The sequence below is a fragment of the Rhincodon typus genome, chromosome 22, assembly GCF_021869965.1.
Source record: "Rhincodon typus isolate 14 chromosome 22, sRhiTyp1.1, whole genome shotgun sequence".
NCBI lineage: Eukaryota > Metazoa > Chordata > Chondrichthyes > Orectolobiformes > Rhincodontidae > Rhincodon > Rhincodon typus.
Window position 1 is genome coordinate 37,152,199 of NC_063353.1, and position 22,287 is coordinate 37,174,485.

The 22,287-nt window shown below is 39.5% G+C and overlaps 1 protein-coding gene across 1 annotated transcript in view; it reads right to left on the minus strand.

The window, feature by feature from the left end:
- Positions 1 to 22,287, minus strand: part of LOC109932752 (exocyst complex component 4-like) — a 154,673-nt gene that overhangs the window by 45,057 nt on the left and 87,329 nt on the right. Inside the window, exon 3 of the mRNA XM_048609990.1 lies at positions 15,031 to 15,209. Coding sequence (XP_048465947.1) covers positions 15,031 to 15,209 — 179 coding nt within the window. The remainder of the gene's footprint in view (positions 1 to 15,030; positions 15,210 to 22,287) is intronic.

Sequence of the window (22,287 nt, forward strand, 5' to 3'; positions counted from 1 at the left end):
CTGAAGAAGGGTCTAGGCCCGAAATGTCAGCTTTCCTGCTCCTCTGTTCATCCAGCTGTACACCTTGTTATCTCAGATTCTCCAGCATCTGCAGTTCCTACTATCTGCAACTTTACACTAGTATCTGTGTAAAGATTTTTCTAACTGGTTTATATACATATAGCTTTGTTTATTTTCTTCTGTTATGTAATAAAGTTATGTTCTGTGGTGAAAGATCATTTGCAGTCTAGTGTAAATATATTTTGTGAACTAACCACCACACTGCCAACTACAAAAATTAAACACATGGTCCATTAAGTTAAGTTTCATTCTGGCATTATTATTATTATTAGCTGAGATCATAATGGCTTTAACTCTACAAGTGATAGTATCTATTTTTCAGGTGTGAATTTAGACTAGACACAAAACTAAACATGCCATCTAATGTCAGTGGATTATCATTTGGAGTGAAAACTCTGGCTGTTTTTCTCTGTTACAGGCCAGGGACAAGGAAATCTCTTGTAAACATCTGTCTCCTGCACAAGATCAACAAATAGCAATGCCGAATTCACAATTAACGAATCCACTTTATAGCCAAAAATACTTTAAAATTACTAACTGTAGTGAAATGCACCACCCAATTTGTGTCTTGTACAGTGATAAATGAAATAAACGACCAGATAAGCTGTTCTAATGATGTTGACTTAGGGACGTGACATTTGGAAAACTTTCCACTCTTCTTCAGATACTGCCAATTAGTCTCTTGGATTTGTGTTGTCTCATCCAAAAGATGCCACCTCCAAACAGTGCAACATTGCCTCAGATTGGACTGCAGCAGATTTAGTAAAACATCGAAAATAAAAGGGCAGGCCATCTGACCCTTCGGACCTGATCCGCCATTCAATAACATCATGGCTGATCATCCAACTCGAGGCAGAGCTGCAGCACTGGCACAGCAATTGGTCTCAGTGTGACTTGGATTAAAAAGAAGGAAGATAGAAAAAAATAAATCGTCTAGCTTTTCAGTGATCCATCCTGGCAACTACCCCATGTGTGGAAGGACAGAACTAGGCTTTAATCAGCTCCATTATCAACATTTGCTGTCCAGATTGATGAACAGAATGTTTGGATAGAGAGGAGGTTAACACAGGGCCTCTGCAGAACTTCCGCCAAGCCTGGCTGCACCTCAACCCGAACAAACATCAGCACTGGCTCCACTGCTCTGTAGCCTCAACCTTTAAAAAGGCTCTTTTTCTGTCACTTATGTTAGAAACTGCTGAGACCGGAGCCAGCACACAGGTACCTTTATCAGCCGGAAGATTGTTTCTTGTAAATCAATGTGGTTTTGAATTAAAGCTCATAATATCAAAGGGGGGAGAAAAGGACCTTTTTTTCCCCCAGGAGCCCATTTAAACAATGACATTCTGAGAGGCTTCTTGTCCTATGTCCTCAATGCTCTTGCTGACTCAAAACTTTGTTTAAACATAGACATGGATGATTTAATACGATTTCAAAGAAAATCAATTTTCCTTAGCTGCCGCAGTTGTGGCAAAAAGATTCAGAGTTGGTCACTGCAGTGTTTCAGTTCTGTGAGAAACCGACCAATGACAAACTGTCAAACTTCTAAAGGTCAGGAAACTGACAGGAGCTGGAAGTCTCTCACTGTGCAGCATCCCTCGAGTACGGTTCCAGCTCACCACAGTTAATATCAAGATTTTAAAATGTTTTTCAAAAAACAAGGGGAAAATGTGGACTATATGAGTTACCATTTTGAACCCGAGGCAGCTACAAATGCAGAGGAAGATCTTGAGTAGTGTTTTTTATATTTAAATTGCATGAACACAATTGGGATTAATGTTCTGATTCAATGCTGCGAGAAACACAAGTAACCTTGAGAATTCAGGCAGGGACTTTAGTTATTTTATTGTAAGGCCATTGCATGGACTCTGTCCATCACGTGCTAATATACTGATAAGTGCTTCCGTTACATGATGCTCGGCTGGGAACTGATTCAGAAATTGCACACTTTGAATTCATGAGCATCGGCATTGGGAAACCTGATAAAAAAAATTAAATGACTAAAATTAATTTGAACCTGCCTCAACATTCCTCTATGTTTCCTTGAAATCAAATTTTTATTGCCCATTCTTAAAATACCCCTTGATAAAGCAGCTGATTCATGTGGGTGAACAGTTTCATAGCCTCCACGACAGTTTTGATAGCTCTTATATTCTTCATATTCAGGCCATAAACCAACAAGTTGATTGACTATTTGGGATATGGGGATGGATGCAGGGGTACAGTCTAACCCAACTCTACTCCTGGTCTGGGATAGTAGGAACTGCAGATGCTGGAAAATCTGAGATAACAAGGTGTAGAGCTGGATGAACACAGCAGGCCAAGCAGCATCATAGCAGCAGGAAGGCTGATGTTTCGGGTGGCTGAAGGGGCCCCATCAAATTTCTCAGGTGGCCTTTCTACCATGTGAGTGAATGGACAATCCATCCCTCAAGGGATATTATCCACGTAGAGATGACATTCCTCATTCCAAAGTCCATCCATCCCCACTAGGTGCTTCTTCCCCCACGGCCTCTCCATCAAGGTCCGCAGCACCCTCTCCTCACCTCCCTGGACTTGATCTTCCATTCTCGACAATGTATTTACAAAGTCATTGATTTCTAGCTCTCAAACCTGGGGCCTGTTCGTCTTCCTCGTCCTGGCTGCTGCTGTTACTGCTCTCTGAAGTGGGAATTTCACCAGAGTGAGGATCATAAGTCCCACCCCCAAACAATGGCTACTCCGAAGAGCACTAAATAGCCATGATGCGACTGTGATTGGCAAACTACCATCCAAGAAAGACCTGTCAACTCTGTAGTCACTCAGTCCTTAATTAGAGTAGATCCCTTATACTGTCTCACTCAGTAAATTCTCAGATCGTTACCAGCAAGATGTCTTCAGGTCTTCGCATTTAAACAAAAATATCACATGCCAAATGAGGAAAATGACACTGGGAATCCTGTAATCCTTCATTAGACCCTGACTAATATTTTCTTCCTTCCAGGACCAGCTATGACTTACTGCGTACAACAGTGCAATTATCTAATAAAAGATTACAGAATTCCCAGCGTCATTTTCCTCTTTTGGCATGTGATATTTTTGTTTAAATTCGAAGACCTGAAGGCATCATGCCAGTAACCGTCTGAGAATGTACTGAGTGAGACAATATAAAGGAGCTAGATTATCAACAGAGATAGATTAACAACGGTTGAGCCTGTGATTATGTAAATGAGTTCTACATATTCTTTTTCTTCCTTATGTTGTTTAATTTCAATGGGTGAAATTTATATTGGCAACAGGAGTATTGTCTCGCCCTGCAAAAATCCACGGTTCAAGTGCTGTGGCATCTCTGTTGGGGAAAGCCTGACAGAATTAATCAGCAGTGCTTGGTCCCCTCCATGATGGGAGCAGAAATTCTGCCTTCAGAGTGCTGGGAAACCAGAAGACAGCAGTTCTCCATTGCCATTAGTACCACCAGGAGCAACGGCCATTAGAACTTTAGAACATAAGAAATAGGAGTTGGAAATTCAGCTCCTCAAGCCTGCTCCACTTTGACATGATTGTGGCTGATCTCATCTTGACCTCAGTTCCACTTTCCTGCCCTCTCTCCATAACTCTTCAACCTATTGCTAATTAAAAATCTGTTTATCTTCTCATTAAATTTACTGAATCTCCCAGCATCCACTGCATTCTGGGGCAGATGCCAGTAAAGAACCTGGGAAAGGGCTAGGAATACCAAGTGATCCAGGGAATAGGACAGCAAGGGTACCATGGGGAGGATGCTTTTGGCTGGGAATGTAAAGAAAAAAGATCAGGGGTTGGCTTCTAGAGGAATGACCCCCTAACTGATGCCAGAACTCTTTAGGTACAAAGTGCCTTTCAACTTGAGAACACCACCCCCATCAATACCAGAGGTCACACAAGCCTACGTGGCAAGTCCCCTGCCAATTGCATATGAACATTGATGGAATGAAGCCCTTAATTGGCAACTTAAGGGTCTCAGGGAGCATCTGAGCTGGGTGAGGCCATCCATGAGCCTTCCTGTAGTGGGATTGGGAGATGGGGCATGGATGTTTTGGGGGTGGGGAGGGGCAGGGAGAGGCAGGAAAGTAAATTCTACTCAGTATCTCTGAGAAAAGAGTAATTTTGCCATAGTTTCATTAGTTCCTTTCCCAGTAAAGAATCATAGAAAAAAAAGTGCAACGTCTGGTCACAATTCCTGTACCAGCTCTTTGAAAGTTCCATCCTATTTGTTCCACTTCTTGCTCTTTTTCACAGGAAATATTTCTTGGCCTTTCACGTATTTAACTGATTTCCTTTTGATGTCATAATTAATCCTGATCAATTGCTGACCTCAGATTCCTGCCATCAAAACAGAATATTTCCAATCTCCATAACATTATGCATCTTCACTCATCTCAGTTCATTGAAACACCCACTTAGGCCTTTGTAACCTAAGGCTCAACTATTCCAATGTCCTCCTGGCTTGTCATCCACAATATTTTCCCAGTAAACTTGTGGCCATTCAAAACTCTGCTGTCTATGTTTTATCATGTCTCATTTCCCTTTCACCATGAATGCAGACTGGTAACATTTTAATTTTAAAATGCTCAGCTTTGTTTTCAAATCCTTCCACAACCTTTCTCTTTCCCATCTCTGTAGTCTCCTTCAGTTTCACAAACCTTTCAGATATTTGCACTCCTCAGTTTCTGCAGCCTTGTGCATTCTGAATTACAATCATTACTGTTGGTGGCTTCAGTTGCTTGGGCCACAAGTTCCGAAATTGTCTCCCTACACTTTTGACTCTCTACTTCATTTCTTCCTTTAACCAGCTTTAAGTCATCTCATCTAATAGTTCATTATGTGGTCTGTCTCGCACTTTGTTTTATAAGGTTCCTGTGAAAAACTCCAAGACATTTCATTACATTAAAGGCAAGACACTAAATAAACATATATTCTTGTGTAAACAAAAGATTCTCATCATCTCTTTTCGGTTCCTTTGCCAATTATACTAAACTATGTTCTCTGCTTACTGACCATCTTCTGAGAGAAAGGATGCTCCCTAATGACATCAGGATCCCTTAAGTACCTATTCAAACTCTTTGGTCTAAGGAGAACAATTCCAGCTTCTGTAGTTTGTCCACATGGTTGAATTGATACAACCTTTGCATCAGTTCTGAGGTAGGGTCACCGGATCTGAAATGTTAACTCTGTTTTTTCCTTCACAGATTCTGCCAGACTTGCTGAGCTATCCTGGCAACTTTGCTTTTGTTCCAACTTTACCGATCTGTATACCTCAGGTAGTCACTGCTCGAACTTGATAGGTAAGCCTGAATCTCACTGCTTAAATACAATTATTTATAAAAATAAAAGGAGGATAGAGGAAAAGTCTATTGTGTTAGTTCACATAATGTCAGTCTTGACTCACTGAATTACATGAACTGCTTCTGAAAAATAGCCTCCTAATGTAGTGAAACATAAATACAACTTTTTTTTCCACTTTAGGGCAATATTATCTTATATAATAATGACATGCACACTTCGATTTGTATCTCCACAGAGAAACTAACAGGAATCTTTCCAAACCACAACTCAGTACTGAGGTCAAGCATTGTGAAGTGATGTCTTGAACTATGATTAAAGCAAATAATGACAAAATTTGGTATTGATGGTTCAGACTATTCAAATCTGGTACCAATGCAATTATTCATTCATGGCCCACCCAGTAAATGACTGCAGCTTGAATTTGGAGTTCTGAATTTTGAGTCTTGCTTTGTTGCTAATAAAAATTCTGCAGTAAGGTTAATAACTTGAGTAACTAACATTCATTTCCACATCAGGAAACAGCAAGGCAAGGAAGAACAATGTGGATTGTCACCTTGAACCTCTGGGCATGATTCCACGGGAAGGATGCATGGACTGTGAGGAAAACAAAACAGCAAGACATGGTCATGAGTTCCTGCTAAATTTAACTGCAGAACATCAATATAATTTTTCTCCTTCGTTTGCTGCTCAATTGCCAGCCATAATGACAGGCTGGTTGCCTGGCTGCTGGGCATGAAAACCAGTGGCAGGCACTCTTTAGAGTATTTAGTCCTTGGCAATCTGGAGAGTCAAGGCTGGAGATCGTCTTTCCCTCCCCACTCCCACACCAATCTCATCAATGGCGTTGGAAGAGGTCTGGGGATCGAGGTGGGTGGGTAAGATGGAGGGGATATCCTCACTTTCTCATTTAAGTGGTTATTAAGGCCCTGGTGTCCAGTTTACACTCAAATTTTCCACACAAAAATATGATTGTTAAGTTGTGTTCCAATGCATGTTGAGGTGGCAATATTACAAACACTTCTATAATATAAAAAAATTAAATATTTTTCTTTTTACCAAAACTATACAAAATTCTTTGAGGAAAATGTTTTCTTCCGGAATTTGTTTTTGAAAACCTACATGAACTCTGGAGATTTCATAAAAATGAAAAGCAATTTCAAATGGCTACAGATAAGATGACAGCCCTCTGCCTCCCATCAGTTCAGTAAACAATCATAATGAACAGCACAGTGACTGTCATCGATGATAATGTGTTAGCTAAATACAGTTAGGATGTTGTTTTCATGAATTAATGTTGCCAAAGATTTGCTCACTGCTGCTGTTTAATGATTTGTCACATTTAACCAATGCAAAAGAATGGTACTCTCTGTTGTAACAACACATAAATTCAACCCAGTTATCAAGGAAATGCTAATCACAGAATTCAGCAGAGAACTCAGCAGCTGTATCTTTTGCTTTCTACTGCAATGTTTAAATCATTTTTAAAATTTTAAATGTTAGTTTTTGACGCAGCCATTTACAGCAGAAACCACCAGATTAAAAGCCCAATCTGTGTTTATTTACCGGATCTCAAATATGGACAAGTGGAGGAGGAAGGGAAAAAAAGCATTCAGATTTCCCTCTTCTCCTTAATCCAGTAACCCTTTCCAGAAACTGCACGCTTGTGGAGTTTAGCTGAAGCTGGGTTGGGCTGGTTTCTTTAGCTCTCTGATGCCCTCTCCTTGCCTTGATGACAGCTAATTCATTCCCACTTTCACTTAGCAGAGTTCTGAAAAAGTGACTGGGGCTGGATTATATGGATTGGGATGGAATCTGTTCACCCACTCATCAGGGAGGGGATATTTGTGGGATGGGGCAGTGTCCACCCAGATATAGCTATTCTACAGTTACTTTCAAACCTGGAAGTGGGATTTCTGTTACCCAGGCACAGGAAATCTCACCTCAGAGAGAGTGGCTGATCAATCACAAGCCTGCAGCTCTCAATGTATTGTTAGAGCAAATGGAAGCAGCGGCTGCTGCCAGAATGCGAAAGTGCACTTTAGCAGGAAACCCATTAGGCTGGTTGCTTAATATAGGTCTCTCCTGCCATTGGTTCAATGTCAAACGTGGCAAGATAAGACCCTTGTGGGCATTAATTGCACACATAAGGGCATCAATTAGTCCACTGGCAGGGAGGTTGTAAACCATCAAATCTAGTCAAACTTTTATTAAGTAAAGCTATCAAGGGATATTGGCCCGAGGCAGGAATATGGAGTTAGGCCACAGATCAGCCATGATCTTCATTAATGGCAGAGCAGGCTTGACAGGCTGAATGACCTACTCCTGTCCTATGTTTCCAACAGATGTCATTCAATGCTGGTATAATTGTGTTGGGGGCAGTTGCGAGTGGGTAGCTGGCAGGCAGAACACCTTTTGGATTTAACATGTAATCCCATTAGAAAGGGAGCATTAAATTTGATCCTCAGAATGGAATATCAAGACATTTGCTTTTGCCCTCCAAAGCCAAGGGCACCGAAGCAACTGTGGTGACAGTTCTGCAGTTGTAGTGCAATTGGTTAGCTAGACACAGATGTTCTTTCCTGGTCCGTGTACCGTGAATCACAGAGCAATTGTCCACAGGCTAAACAGGGAAGCCCGATTCTGGTTCATTTATTTTTTGTCTTGTTGTTAGGGGAGGCAGTGAGATGCCTATTTAACTTGTCCATCAGTAAAGAGGTTACAGCTTACAACTATTATGAATGCACACTGTGCACATGAGCTATACTTCCAAATACTGGAAAAACAATGTGTATATATTTACCCCACCACACCAAAATCAAATGAGTTTCACACCTTTTGAACGGAATAACATTTTAAAAAATCCTTTGGGAACTTTCTTTCAGGGGGAATAAAGTAGATGAAGTCATACACACCATACATGCCACTTTGCAACACCAGACCACAGAAAATTAAAGAGAGTGTTAATTGGAGATTAGCTATAAATTTCATCTTTAAAATACAAGGCCACGTCAAGTGTGGGAGTAAAATTGGACAATCAATTTTCAGCGTAGAATTCTGCACTATCTGACAGATGTCAGCAGCTCCTTGATGTGGATAATTTGCTCCTACATCAAAGTTTGATAACAAACCTACCAAAGCGTTAAAGTCACTTTAACCCTGAAATTCCAATACTTGTGGCTTCAGTGGAAATTCATCCAAGATTCTAGCTACTATTCAACATCCTGTGATCCCTGTTGGATGCTGATGGGATCCTGTTGAGAGCCTGACAAAATTTATACCAAGCTCACTGACAGTGAAAGGCCCTTTGGGAAGTGCACCCTCGGGTTATGGATCCATCTGGTGGCATACAGAATGTTTGGGTAAATAACAGAAAAAGAAACAGAATGGAAAAAAATGATGAGAAAACAGGGGGAAAAATCTCTCTCGTGTGACTTCATGAATTCAATGCATCAATTTGATATTACAAAATTTTATACTCTCTCTTGCCAGTTTCTCCTCAGCTCCCCTCAGTTTGGTTGAGGGTCCAGTCAGGTGTTCTACTCCCTGCATGCCAAACTTTAGTTTGCTATTGGGCTATGAGGACAACCTAAATTAATCATGGACTCTGATGTTTCTTCCCTCTGTAGAAATCATGGAATTAGAGAGTTTGGAGCTCATGGGACAATTTGGAGAAGTGTGTTCCTATTGGGAGTGCTCCGCTTTAAACCTATTTTCTTGTTCATTCCTCTAAGTATACATTTTCTGTTCTGCTCAAGATATCAAAGGAAAACTAGGATTTTGGATTTTTCTTTCCATGAAAATTATGGGCAGACATAAGGCTTTGGAACAAAAATCTTGTCCTTCAATCAGTACCTTCTGCAAACCAAATCAGCAGCACACAATCATAGAAATATTCACTAAATGAACATATATATCATATACCAACAAGCATATCCACCATCCACTCATTCTTCTAGTACACCATTTCTGACACTTATCCTTAATGTCACAGGCTGGTGCTGGTTACAAATTTCTCACTAATAGCAGGATGAAGACAAGTCCCGAATTGTCGAAGTGTCTAAGTTGTTTTCCGTAAAGTATATCCCAAAGCAAGTACTGGCTGGGGACTCTGCAACCTTCCCATCTCTGCCCTCATTTGCTCTGGTGTAGGAAGGTTAATGGTGATACAATTAATGTCCACTTAAGAGCCTCTTCCTGTGACAGCTGTTGTTCAATCAGCATCAGGTGGAAGATTTACCATACTATTAGGTAGAATGTATAAATTTAAGCTTAATTTATATTTTGCATTTTGTGTGTCAATGAAGGAGAGACATGGTTTAAGTTTCACTTTTAGTTTTGAGCTTGTGAGCTTGGTGCTGTGAATTCTGGAAGACAGTTTGTATACACACATTTCGAATGAGATTTTACAACAGTAGATGGAGTTAGTACATTATTGGAAAGAAAAGCAAGAATAAAACTGTGCTGATGCCGGGTGGCAGGAGTTCAGGAACACAAAATAAAAAGAAAAAGGACAGGAGTCAGTCATTTTTATGTGCAGGAGTGCATGGAGGCAAGAATGTTAAATTCTCCAGACATAAATTATGACTGCTGGAAACTGAGTATTTCAGAAATCATGTTTGCTCTGAAGTTCAAGTAATAGTAAGATTAGTTTGCAGTTTGTTTTAGGTGTTTTGAGGAAAAAGATCAGCTGAAGGTAAAGCATTTAGTAAATATGCAGAAACTGACCGCAACATAACTGGTTGCAGCTATTCTAGTCTGAGCAAAAACATTTCATATGGAAATAGTGGTAAATCTGAACTAGGATATTGTCATTTGCAACGAATATTGCTGGGATAAAAGGAATAATGTGGGATTAAATTCTTTACTAGTAATGACATCTTTGCAACACTTTTGATCAGTGTAATATAGTAAATGCTTTTCTCATTTAATAGTAATTTTTTTGTTAGAAGTACACTGGCAAATTCTTGTGAAAGTGCTCATTATTTATGGGTTTTAAATAAAACCTGCAAACCTAAAGTTTATTGCAGGTTTCATTCTGAGATTTGACTTGTCCAGTATTAGCATCAGAAAGGATCATTACAATATGTAGAGCTGATAAACTGTTAGGCTTGTTTGCAGGTTCTTGTGGATTTGTATGGAGGATGGAGATGGGGGGGAAAATTGTGGACAAATTCCTTGTTATCTGGTGTACTCAGGGCTTAATAGAAGGGCCCTTGTCGCTAATCTGCTTTCTCAACTACCTCGACTCCTGGTCCACAACTCCCATTTCTCCCTCATTCACCTAGGTCCTAATGGATCATTGGCCTTTGGTTGTTGGGAGCTGTCTACATTAGACATCTGTTGGCCTGATTAGCCGTCAGCTCTCAGGGCAGCAGGATTTCTATCCCCAGGGTCCTTTATCCAGGGAAATACCTTCTGCTGGCCAATTAAATAACTAATTGGCACATATTTCAGTGGGCTTTCCCCAAAGGAGATAATGCAGGTTTTCACTGACTAGTGTCACCTCATTAAATGTTGGCTGTAATCAGATAAAAATGGATGCTAAGCCAAAAATGCCAAAGTAGGTCAGATGAGGATTTAGTATGATTAATAGTGGATCAGAGAATTGTATTTTACAAATAAACTTTTAAAGAAGGAAGAAGACGGGGATATTTGGAGATGACATTCCTGAATTTGGCTATAGCTGCCAAAACAAAGCTCACAGCATTTGGAACTACATAGGTAAAATTATAGGGCATATGTTGAATTGAATTATGTTCACGCATTCTGGTTAAACCTGATCTTCAGTGCTGTGCCTACTGGTGGGTTTTTCTTGATAACCTCCTTTAATGGAGCTGTTGGTTACAACGGAGTATTGGTTACATTGATGTTAGTAGATTTTTATTATCACCCTGAGTGCTCCGAATGTGCAATCTGGTACATGTTACTCCTACAGCAACTGTTCATTCTTATCGACAGAGACTGATAAATGAGTGTCTGCAAGCTCTTTAACTGTGGATGGACTCATAGCTGATCCACTTCAACCTTTGTCCAACTTCAATGAATAAACTCTTTACGGATCGTAATCATGATTGGCTACATGAACTACAATGACTTTTTGTCTTCTTCCAACAGGCATGTGGACAAATGCATCACTTCTATCAAAGCTTTTGCTGGCACCTCCTTGCTGACATGTCTGAGTGTCACACAGGCGATATTTTTATTTAGAATGGCATCAGATCCTTTCACAGTTCTTGTAATACATCCATTCCATATACAAGTGATACATACTTCCTCAACCTGCACCCTTTGCCACCTAAAAGGGCATGGCCTGTATAAGCAAGGAAAACCATCACCTTGAAATTTCATTCTAACTTATGCACTATCCTGACCTTGTCAATGATTTCATCTTTATTTTCATTACTGCGTCAAAATTCTGGGCCTTATTTAACAGCACCATGGCATCGCACAGCTGCAGTGGCTTAAGAACAGCCCACCATTATTTCCTTAAGGGCAATAAAGACTGATCTTGCCATCAACTCAGAACAAGAATTATTTTCCTGCTTTGATGGATCTACCTTATGAAATAAAATGATTGTCATTCTCATTTAATACCCAATTTACTTCACATAGACACATCCCAAGAGTATTACAGATGGGCGAAAATATATCCGACATGATGAAACTTCTTTTTGAAGGAGAATATTATCTAAAATAACATAGTCCTGGAAAGAATTTAACACTCAAAGGTCACTCTGAGATTTAACTTATTACATTTCACATTATGTGAAGAGGAAAATTATTTGTATTAATAAAAAAATCATTTCTTCTTCCTGAATTGGCTAATAAAACGAAATCCAATTTCAAATGACTCAAGATAAGACGACAGCTACACAACTTCCATCAGCTCAGCAAACAGTAATAATGAACAGAGATGACTGCCATCTATGATAAAGCACTCCAATTAGCCATTCTGTTTTTACATTAATGTTAATTATAACACAGACAGTAATGGATTATTGAGTTTTTATGGCAAACATGCCAACAAAATGCCATCTTCCTTTTTTTAAATTACATAAAGGTAGATTTAGGGCAAGAGATTTGACTTTGGATGGTCCTTCCGAGATATTGTTAAACCACAGGCACCTGCTTGAAACTGATGTCTCTAAAGAACATCACAGGGCCAGCACACCTAAATTACATCGCCAACTCTGTATTGTTCACTGGTAAGGGTAAATGGAGCCTTTGTACGTGTACTTGAGTTTTCAGCTGAAATTGAAAGCACTGAAAATTCAGCTTATTTAGTGCTAGCAGCCTGGCACAGGCAGGCAGAGTGAAGCCTGTCCTAGTGGGAGCACTGAGTCTGAGATAATGATTTCAAGGACTACTTCAAGACTTTGGTTAAGTTGACGCTTTAATGTAGTACTGAGATAATGCTTCATTATTAGACGTGCTGTCTTAAAGCTGCGACATCACATCTCAGCCAGCTCTGTCCTCTCGGATGTACAGTACTTGACAAGCATGGCTACTGTCTCAGCCTCCCGGTCTAGTTATTTTAAACAATCTGTTCAAACGTGTTATGACATTCCTCAGGGTCAGGTGAGATTTGATCTACTGGCCCACAGATAGGGACACTGCCACTATGCCACAAAAGCCGGTCTTGTGGCCTACATTTATCCCAAAAATTAACATCTTTAGAAACAAAGTAATTGGTCAGTTAACCTTAATACAGTTTGCAAGGGGTTTTTATGTACAAACTGGCTGCCATGATAGGACATGAAACAGTGGCAACATAACCAGGTGCCTTTAACAATGGAACAATGTCCAAGATTTTGCAGAAGCTAAAGAAGAAACATGCATTAGGCTAAAGAAAGCAATGTAAGGTGAGGTGTCAGATGTCAGTTTAAAGGAGGAAACAGAGTTAGACAGCAGGGTGTCTTTATCAAGGGCTGAAGATTCCAAATCTTAAGTTTGAGATGGCTGAAGGTAATACCAAAAGGGGAAGGGCAACTGGCGGGAGGGAATAGATGAACAAGAGGAGACAGTCTGATAAACAAAGCTTGGCAGTGGTAGGGGAATGTAAAGTTGGAGTAAATTATTTGGGAAGGACAGAGTGAAGGCATGATAGAATTTGGTTGCATGGATGAGAATTTTAAATGGAGATTTTACAGAACAAGTAGTCAATTGTTAGTGAGAATAAAGTGATGGATGAGTGTAAAATGACTGCACGGCTCTGGATGAATTTAAGCTTATGGAGGATAGACGGTTGATCAACATTGGAATAGCCAAGTCTGAGGGAACAAGAATACAGTCGAGAGTTTTTTGCACCAATTGGGTTGAGGTAGGAGAGGAAATTGGTGGTTGTTGTGATAGAAGGGATATGGGGTCAGGTCAGAATACCAGCTCAAAGTTGAAAGGAAGTCAAAGGTTACAGTCTGGTTTAATATTAGGAAGGATGATGGAATCATTTTAAAAAGGTACAGTACAAAACAGTGGCAAGTAGGTGAAGACAATTACTTTACATACCTATCATTAAGATGGAGGAAACTGGAGCTCATTTACAAACTTTAGGGTTGGTCGCAGACCTGCAGTGACTCCCATTTAAAAAAAAACTCAACATTTTAAAGTTCTCATCTTGGTTTTCAAATCTTTTTGTGGTTTTGCCACTCCGTATCTCTGCCATCTCCTCGCTATTCAATTGGGATATGCGTGCACCTCCAATTCTGACCGCTTGAACTTTGACGATTACAATCTCTCCATCACTGGCTGACCTACCTTCATTTGCAGAGATCATAAATTCAAGGTTCCCTCCATCAATTTCACTGGTCTCTCTCTCACCTCCTTTAAAAGGTTCCTTGAAAGGATAGATCCTTGGGGGAGGTCTTGTGGTAATGGGGCAGGTATGGAAGAGAAGAAACTGATGGTAGTATTCTGGCAAAAATCTGGTAGGTAAAGGTGGAACCAAATTTTTTTGTATTCATTCACAGGATGAGGGTGTCACTAGCGAGGCAGCATTTATTGCCCATCACTAATTTCCTAGACGGCAGTTAAAAATCAACCACATTGATGTGGGTCTGGAGTCACATGTAGGCCAGAACAGGTAAGGATGGCAGTTTCCTTCCCTAAAGGACATTAGTGAACCAGATGGGTTTTTCCTGACAATCCACAATGGATTCATGGTCATCATTAGATTGTTAATTGCAGATATTTACTGAATTCAAATTCCACTATCTGCCATGGCGGGATTCGAACCCAGGTCCCCAGAACATTATCATCTCGGTCTCTGGATTAACAGTCCAGCAATAATACCATTAGGCCATCGCCTCCCATTAGGGTAGCACCAATAAGCTGGGCAACAGAAGGGAGAAATTGCAGGAGGGTGGGGTTGTTAAAGGCTGCAAGGACACTGAGGGGACACTTGAGAGATAAGGCATCACAGTTACAGGCACAATGGATGTCATTTTCAATTTTGGTTAGCACTACATCAGTTTGACAGCGGGCAGTGGGATGGAATGTGACTGCAAGAACACATGGAACAAGGCAGAAAAAGAGAATATGAACTGCTGTTTGCAATTAAAGCAAATTTAGAGCGTGTTAAATGGACATTGAATTATTTATGGAACAGATAAATCTGTGTATTAAGCAAAATCAAGATAAATAAAACCTTTATGAAAGGAGCTGGATACTTACACTGAGCAGTAGGCAGACTAGAAAAAAAACCCTTCAGCCTAGCTGATAACCATTCCAGACTCTCATGTAGATTTGCCAAGGCCTTTAGGTCGCTGACATCTCTTAGGATTTCATTCTGTGGGATAAGCTTGTCTCCCAAGTTGCCAGTCAACACTTCAGATTCTTTTGCATTGGCAGCTCTGTATTATAGTAATAATAATAACGTGTTTAAACACAGCTCCAGAGGGAAATCAAGGATTCATGAATAATAAACGTAATGTGACCAACATCACCACAATTTTTTAAAACATTCTCAGTGCTGTTACCATTGGTTTATCATGTAGTCCACATCTAATGTTCACTTTTGGTTACAAAGCAATTAAATCTATAAAAGTGTATTCAGATTTTACTTAATAGATAACACAGTGTGGAGCTGGAGGAGCACAACAGGCCAGGCAGCATCAGAGAAGCAGGAAAGTTGACGTTTCAGGTTGGGACCCTTCTTCAGAATTGGGGGAGATTTTACTTATTCATTATAATAGGTTTTAAAAAATCTTGAAAAGATAGTTCAGTTTTGTTGTTTAGTCACAATGAAGAAGGATGTAAGCGATTTATTTACAAGACTCCACAGGACAAACACATCACTGCACTGCACTGAAGGTTAGGGCAGATTTAATAGGTGCTCAAAATTATGAAAGTTTTTGACAGTGAAAAAAGACAATCTACTTCCACTGGCAGGATGATCAACAATGGAGGGCAGATTTGAGATAACTGACAAAAGAACCAGAGAGGAAATGAAGTGTGAATTCTTAAACAAATCAAGTTGTCTGATGTAACTTCAGAAAATAATAGAGGCAGATTCAATAGTAACTTTTACAAATGAATTGGAACATATTGTTGAAAAGAACAAATGCAGTTGGACTATGGGGAAAATCAGGGAAGTAGAACTAATTGGATAACACTTTCATTGAGCCAAAGATATGATGGGCTAAGTATTTTTCTACAATGCTAAGAAGCCTAAAAATAAAAAACAATTGAGAATGCTATAGAATCACAGAATGGCTACATATTACAGATGGACGCCATTCGTGTCTATTCTGGTTCTCTGAAACAGCAAGTAACCTAGCCTTCCAGCCATTTTCCCCACAGTTGTGGAAATATTTTCGCTTCAGAAAATTTTCCATTTCTCTTTAGAAGACTTTGACTGAAGTGCGTCCAGCACACTCCCAAGCTACGAATTCCAGATCATTAGCACTCACTGCACCAAATATTTTTCCTGATGTTGCTGTTGCTTCTTTTGCCAATCACTTTAAATTTGCGTCTTTTAGTTCCTGATCCTTCTGTCTATGCAAACAACTGTGATTTTGAACATCACCATCTTCTTAATCTCATCTTCTCCAAGAAGAACAGCTTCTCAATCTTTCCACACAACTGAAGTCTCTCATAACTAAAACCATTCTCATCAATCTTTTCTGCATCCTCTGAGGCCTTCAAATTCTTTACAGAGTGTGGAGCCCAGAACTGGACACCATCCATGATCCTGAATACTTTCTTGATCAGTTTCACAACCTACCCTACACTGATATACGTACGTATACCCCAAGTCCCTCTCTCTCGCGCTCTCTTGAGAAAAGAACACTTTATTTCATTGCGTCTCCTCATTCTTCCTTACCATGTGATTTCTTTCAAACATTTCTACCGCCTACTCACCTACCTTGGTCTGCCCTCTTGAAGTTTAATCAGTAGTTCCTCATAATTTATAACACTTCTAAATGTACAGTTGGGAATACATATCTATATTAAAGGACTATGTGAAGGGTACTAGAAGAGATGGACTTATTTGGATATTTTCTGGATTGAGAAAGATCAGGTGATTTCTTGGAACTGTGTTCAGCAGTATGTGGATGATGATCTGTTAATTATTCAAGTCATGGCTTTGGAGAAGCAGGTATATAAAGCAAGGAGAAAAGTTTATCGCTTCAAACACTTAAAAAAACTTGGCTTTGAAAGGACAGGGGCCTATGTTAATGATCACCTAGCAGCAGCTGCTGGTCTTAGAACTCTGGGTTTGCACACCCAGATGTCAGTGAATAAAAAAAATACACTACAGAACCAGAAATCCTGCTTCTTATAAGATGTTCCTCTGATAGAGTTTCCAAAATTCTCGTATTTCTGTTGACCTGGTAAAACCTGAAGTAGTGGACTATGACCAAATGCAACAACTTGAATCCAAGTTGATTGGAACTAGAACTTAAAATTTATCAGTTTACATCTTTCAGCATTTCAGCTTTGTCAACAGGACATTCCCTGGGCATGAGAAATAATCACGTTTTATCCTTTGTTTTCAGACATTTGGTCCACCGGAATTTTTCTTTCTTTTTACATTTTTAGGAAATAATTAATTCCGCAGAGAATATTTTTTCATGTTGTGTGAGTGTGTCTGCTGGTGTGTGGAATTAAGGGGATATAGTTTTAATTCTGGATCATAGCCGAGCTGTTAACCAATGTTTTGTCGTCTGCTTTAAGAATAAGTTTTGATCACAATAAATGGGTTATTCATGAGTTAATTAAAGGCAGCTGGTGATGTTCATTTTTATTTTTGACTATAGTACTAAAGAGAATTAGCCATTTGGTAACTGAAGCGATACTTACATGAATGGTTGGGTAGTGAGATTTGATCATCAGTACTTACAGCGCACAGATGTTCAAGAAAAAAAGCACTTAGGTATAAACTGCGAAATCCTGCAGTAGTGAGATGCAGGGAAAGTTAATGATTGGAGTGGGTTTTAATATGCCCAAGTACAGTATGTTGTGGTTGATATTATACAGTATGAATGTAGATACACCAACATGATGAGCAGGGATCAAATTTACACTGGCTACGATGTTATCAACCATTTCTGTGAACCTTATCACACTCAACATGCCAAAGGATGAGCACATCTGCCTCCACAAGCTCCTGTTCAGCTTGTATTCTCTTACAAAGTTCATTGCGACATGCAACCAATATCTAAAATAAGCAGTAAACCATCAGTAATCAAAAGCTGCCCAGACTCCATTGACCAACAAAGCCAATGCCATTCTCTCTGCTCTCGTTGAAATTGGGTTGTGATACAGTTGCTCAACGGTGCCACACAGTTGCATTTCAAATTGTCGCAAAAGTAATTAATGGCAGCCATATGGCCATCCATTAGGCATCTTATGCTGTTTTTCCCTGACACAAATATTTGTAGATCTTATCTTCTCAAGCCCACTAATGCACTCCACAGATTATGTGCAGCTGATGGTTCCTACATTTGCTGAGATGAACCAAGGATGTTAATAGCTAGTACTGGAAAACTGAATCCTGATGTCCTGTCCCTGGCTTACATTGATAGGAAAAGAATAAATTGTTACAATGCTAGCTTTCTATACACCTTCAAACAGGAGACTTGACATAAGGAAAGCATAGAGCTGGCCGTGAACAACTTAGATGACAGCTGTCTTTTCCACTCCTTCCTTCCTGCTTATTGCCAAAATTTGTTTTCCCCAAGAAAATCAGTAAACTACATTTCTAAGTCATTCTCCAGTTTGCTGAAGTCATAGAGTCTTTGAGTTATTGCAGCACAGGAGGAGACCATAAGTCCATTGAGTCCATGATGGCTGTGTACAGCAATTCAATCAACCCCACTCACCCATTTTATTATGGTTTCTCTCTAAGTTTACATCACTCCAGCTTTTTTTTTGGAATTGTTGATAATCTTTCCTTCCACTATTCTCATTGGTGAGTTCAAATTCATTACTATTTGCTGCATAAAAATATCTTTCTCACACCCACACCCCACCTCACATCTCTTTCCAAAATCTTGAATCTGTGGCCTCCTTGAAGTTGTAACATCAGCTGGAGACAGTTTTTCCTTGTTTAACTTGTACAAAGCTGTGAGAATCTCGCACACCTTTGACAAATCTTCCCTTTAGCTCCTCTGTTCCAAAGAGCACAATTCTAGCTTTTCTAACTTAAACTTGGTAGTTAAAATTCTTCAAGCTCTCTAACTATTTGTTAAAGCTTCTCTGCAACCTCTTAATTTACTCAAATCTTTCCTATTGAGGACCAGAACTAAATTAGATGCAATATTTTGGTTGTATCCTAACCAGAGCTTTATGAAGGTTCAGCATAATTTCTGTTTTTTTTTTAAATTTAATCCCTCTATGTACGAAGTCTAAGAACTCTCAAATTTTCTCAATATGCCCTGCCACATGAACCCTAGATCCTTCTGCCCTGTGCACAATTTAGAACAGTTCAATTTACTTACTATTGCCTCTCCCTATTATGACAAAATATGTCACCTTACACTCATGTTAAATTCCATTTGCCACTTGGCTACCATTCTGAGATGTTATCACTCTCATCTTCACTGTTAAATACATCTCCAAGTTCAGTATCATTTACAAATTTTGCCATTTCATTTTATTTTCTAATATTCAAATTATTTATGGATATTAAGAAAAGGTTTTCCTAGCACTGATCCTTGGGGAACACCACTATCTACCATTCCCCATTCTGAAAAACAGCTTTTTTCTGTCTTTCTAAGGAATGACAGGTGAATAGCATGGACACATTTAAGTAGAAGCTGGATAAATAAGGCAGAAAGGAATACAGGATGTGATAATAGGGTTAGGTGAAATAGGATAGGAGAAAAATAATGTGAAGCGTGAATATCAGCACAGATTAGCAGGACTGGATTAAGTGTTTCTGTGGTGTACTTTCTTCTTTTATACTAAATGGGATTTTGATATTCAGGCAAAGAAATAGTTTTGATATACAGTAGGCCACTATGGGTTCATAAATGATGCATCATACAGTTAGTGTGTGTTACAATGAATTTCATTTTTATGTACTTTGAAAATTTGGTCAGGTTTTCAGCAGTAAGTACCAGCTTGATTGTATGTCCTGCTGAGGATAATGCATTCAAAGAGCTGTAAAGATGAGTGAAGAATTACCACTGTTGAGCAATAAATGTGTAACTGGGTGGCAGGCAACATTTTGATTCATTGCCTCCTACACTGTACTACTAAGAATATGAGCTTCTGTCAGCTGCAAGAATCTCATGAATGTGAACCTGTGAAAGTATCACTAAGATAATCGGAGCAGGAACACACCTATATCTTGGGCGATCTTACATTGCTAAATTCCTTAAGTGTGCCGTATATTCCTGCATATGGTCTCAGGTAGTGCTTGTAGTAATGATGCTGGTTATGCCACCTGCCACCAACCATGGTTCTTTTTTGTACTCCCCATGACCAACCAAACAGAGCAATTGGCACACACCCAGCTGACAGGGCAACAGCACACTCACCCATCGAATAAAATCAGGTGCTGTGTCTTGACCATTTATCACGATACATTACTTCCAAGTCTACTGTCAAGCAACCTTGACAAACTGCTTCAAGCCCATTTTAAACCTTTCTAAAGGCTATCATAGAATAAATGTGGTCATTTACCACTATTATTCTTACTGAGCTGCAATGCACAGGGACCATTAAGAATTTATTCAAATAAACTCTCCACAAGATTACTGGTGAGACCAATCCTTCAAACAGATGCATTTTGTGCATGCTCCTAACCAGCTTGTTGGTACTGTGCCAGGATATGATTTCCTATCCTTATAAACCAGTTTATACAGAATGTTTGTCAATCATATGTACATAGAAACCAGTCAACTCAGTGGTGGAAAATCTCTTCCATCGTTGAAACAAGAAGAAAAGCTATGATTTATTTTCCCCAATGCTGGAGGGGAATCAAATGACAAGTGAATTTGTTGGTAGGTACAATGGTTATCCTCTTCTTCAGGCAAAAGTTTCGTTTTTTTTTGAAGCTGAAACACAATCAAGCACCCACTTCAATGCACGTATCATTCAAACATGCAATGGTTAAGCCCTTTACAGAGGGCACAATAACACAGAATTTTACAGCACAGAAACAGGCTAATCGGCTCAACTAGTGCCTATGTTGCACACAGCCCTGCTCCCACTTGACTTCAATTTATCCTATTTACATTACTGTTTATTCCATTCTTCATCATGTTCTCATGTACGCTTACATTTAAATGCATTTAACGTGGAATTCACTGCTTGAGAGTGATGGAAACAGAGATGATCAATGATTTCAAATGAAAATGAATTGATAATTGAGGAATAGGGTGTGGGAGTGAGACTGGCTGCACTTCTCTTCAGAGAATGCACGGACATGTTGGGCTAAATGGGGTCCTTCCCTTCCGTAATGACGCAATGTTATTCATCACATGATAACAAGTTTCACATTCTCATCATTCTGAACACAGAAATGTTCAAATTAATTCATTGCCTCCTACATTGTACCACTGAGAATATTAGCTTCTGTTAGCTGCAAGAATCTCATGAATATGAACCTGTGTCAGTGTCATGAAGATAATCTAATCAGAGACATACCTATATCTTTCCCTTAGGAGTAGTAATCAATTAGGGTCAAAAAAATAAATGTTCGAAGGGTTAAAAATAAAAAAAAAAACTGTGTTCTTTAATGGATGCTCTGTCAGAAGCAATGTAATAACAAACCTCTTGAGGATTGTGCAGCACTTTTGCACAATATAAATGAATTGGAGACTAATTCTATATTTCTTATTTTCATAATGTCACCTCCTTTCTCTGGATCGGTTTTGATCAATTTACACAAGACTAATATTTCCTCACCTTATCCTGATGTTTTGTGATTTTGACTCACACCACAATCACAACTATCTTTCATGACACGACACCAAGTTATAGTCCAACAGGTTTGTTTGAAGACACAAGCTTTCAAAGCATTGCTCCTTCTTCAAGTGTCAGTCTGATACCTGAAGAAGGAGCGAGACTCCAAAAGCTTGTGTCTTCAAATAAACCTGTTGGACTATAACCTGATGTCATGTGATTTTTGACTTTATCCACCCCAGTCCAACACCGGCACCTCCACATCAATTGTTTTTTATGACTTTGGTCAGAGCAGTCTCAGACCTGATGCAGCTGAAAGCTGGATTGGAGGGTTTTAGGCAAAGAATTTCTGGAGAGGCGAGTATGGAGCTGGGGAATAATTACAAGTTTGAGGATGCAACAGAGAAATCGGAGATTAGAAATGTAAATTTTTAAAAAACTGGTTGCGTGTGCCTGTTTTAGTATGAGGTCTTAGCATAAGTTTTGAAGGGGACAGGAATGGTGCTTGTATGGGGGTGGGTGAGGTGGGGTGGTCTGGTGGATGGATGGTGGTGAAAATGAGCAGTGACAACT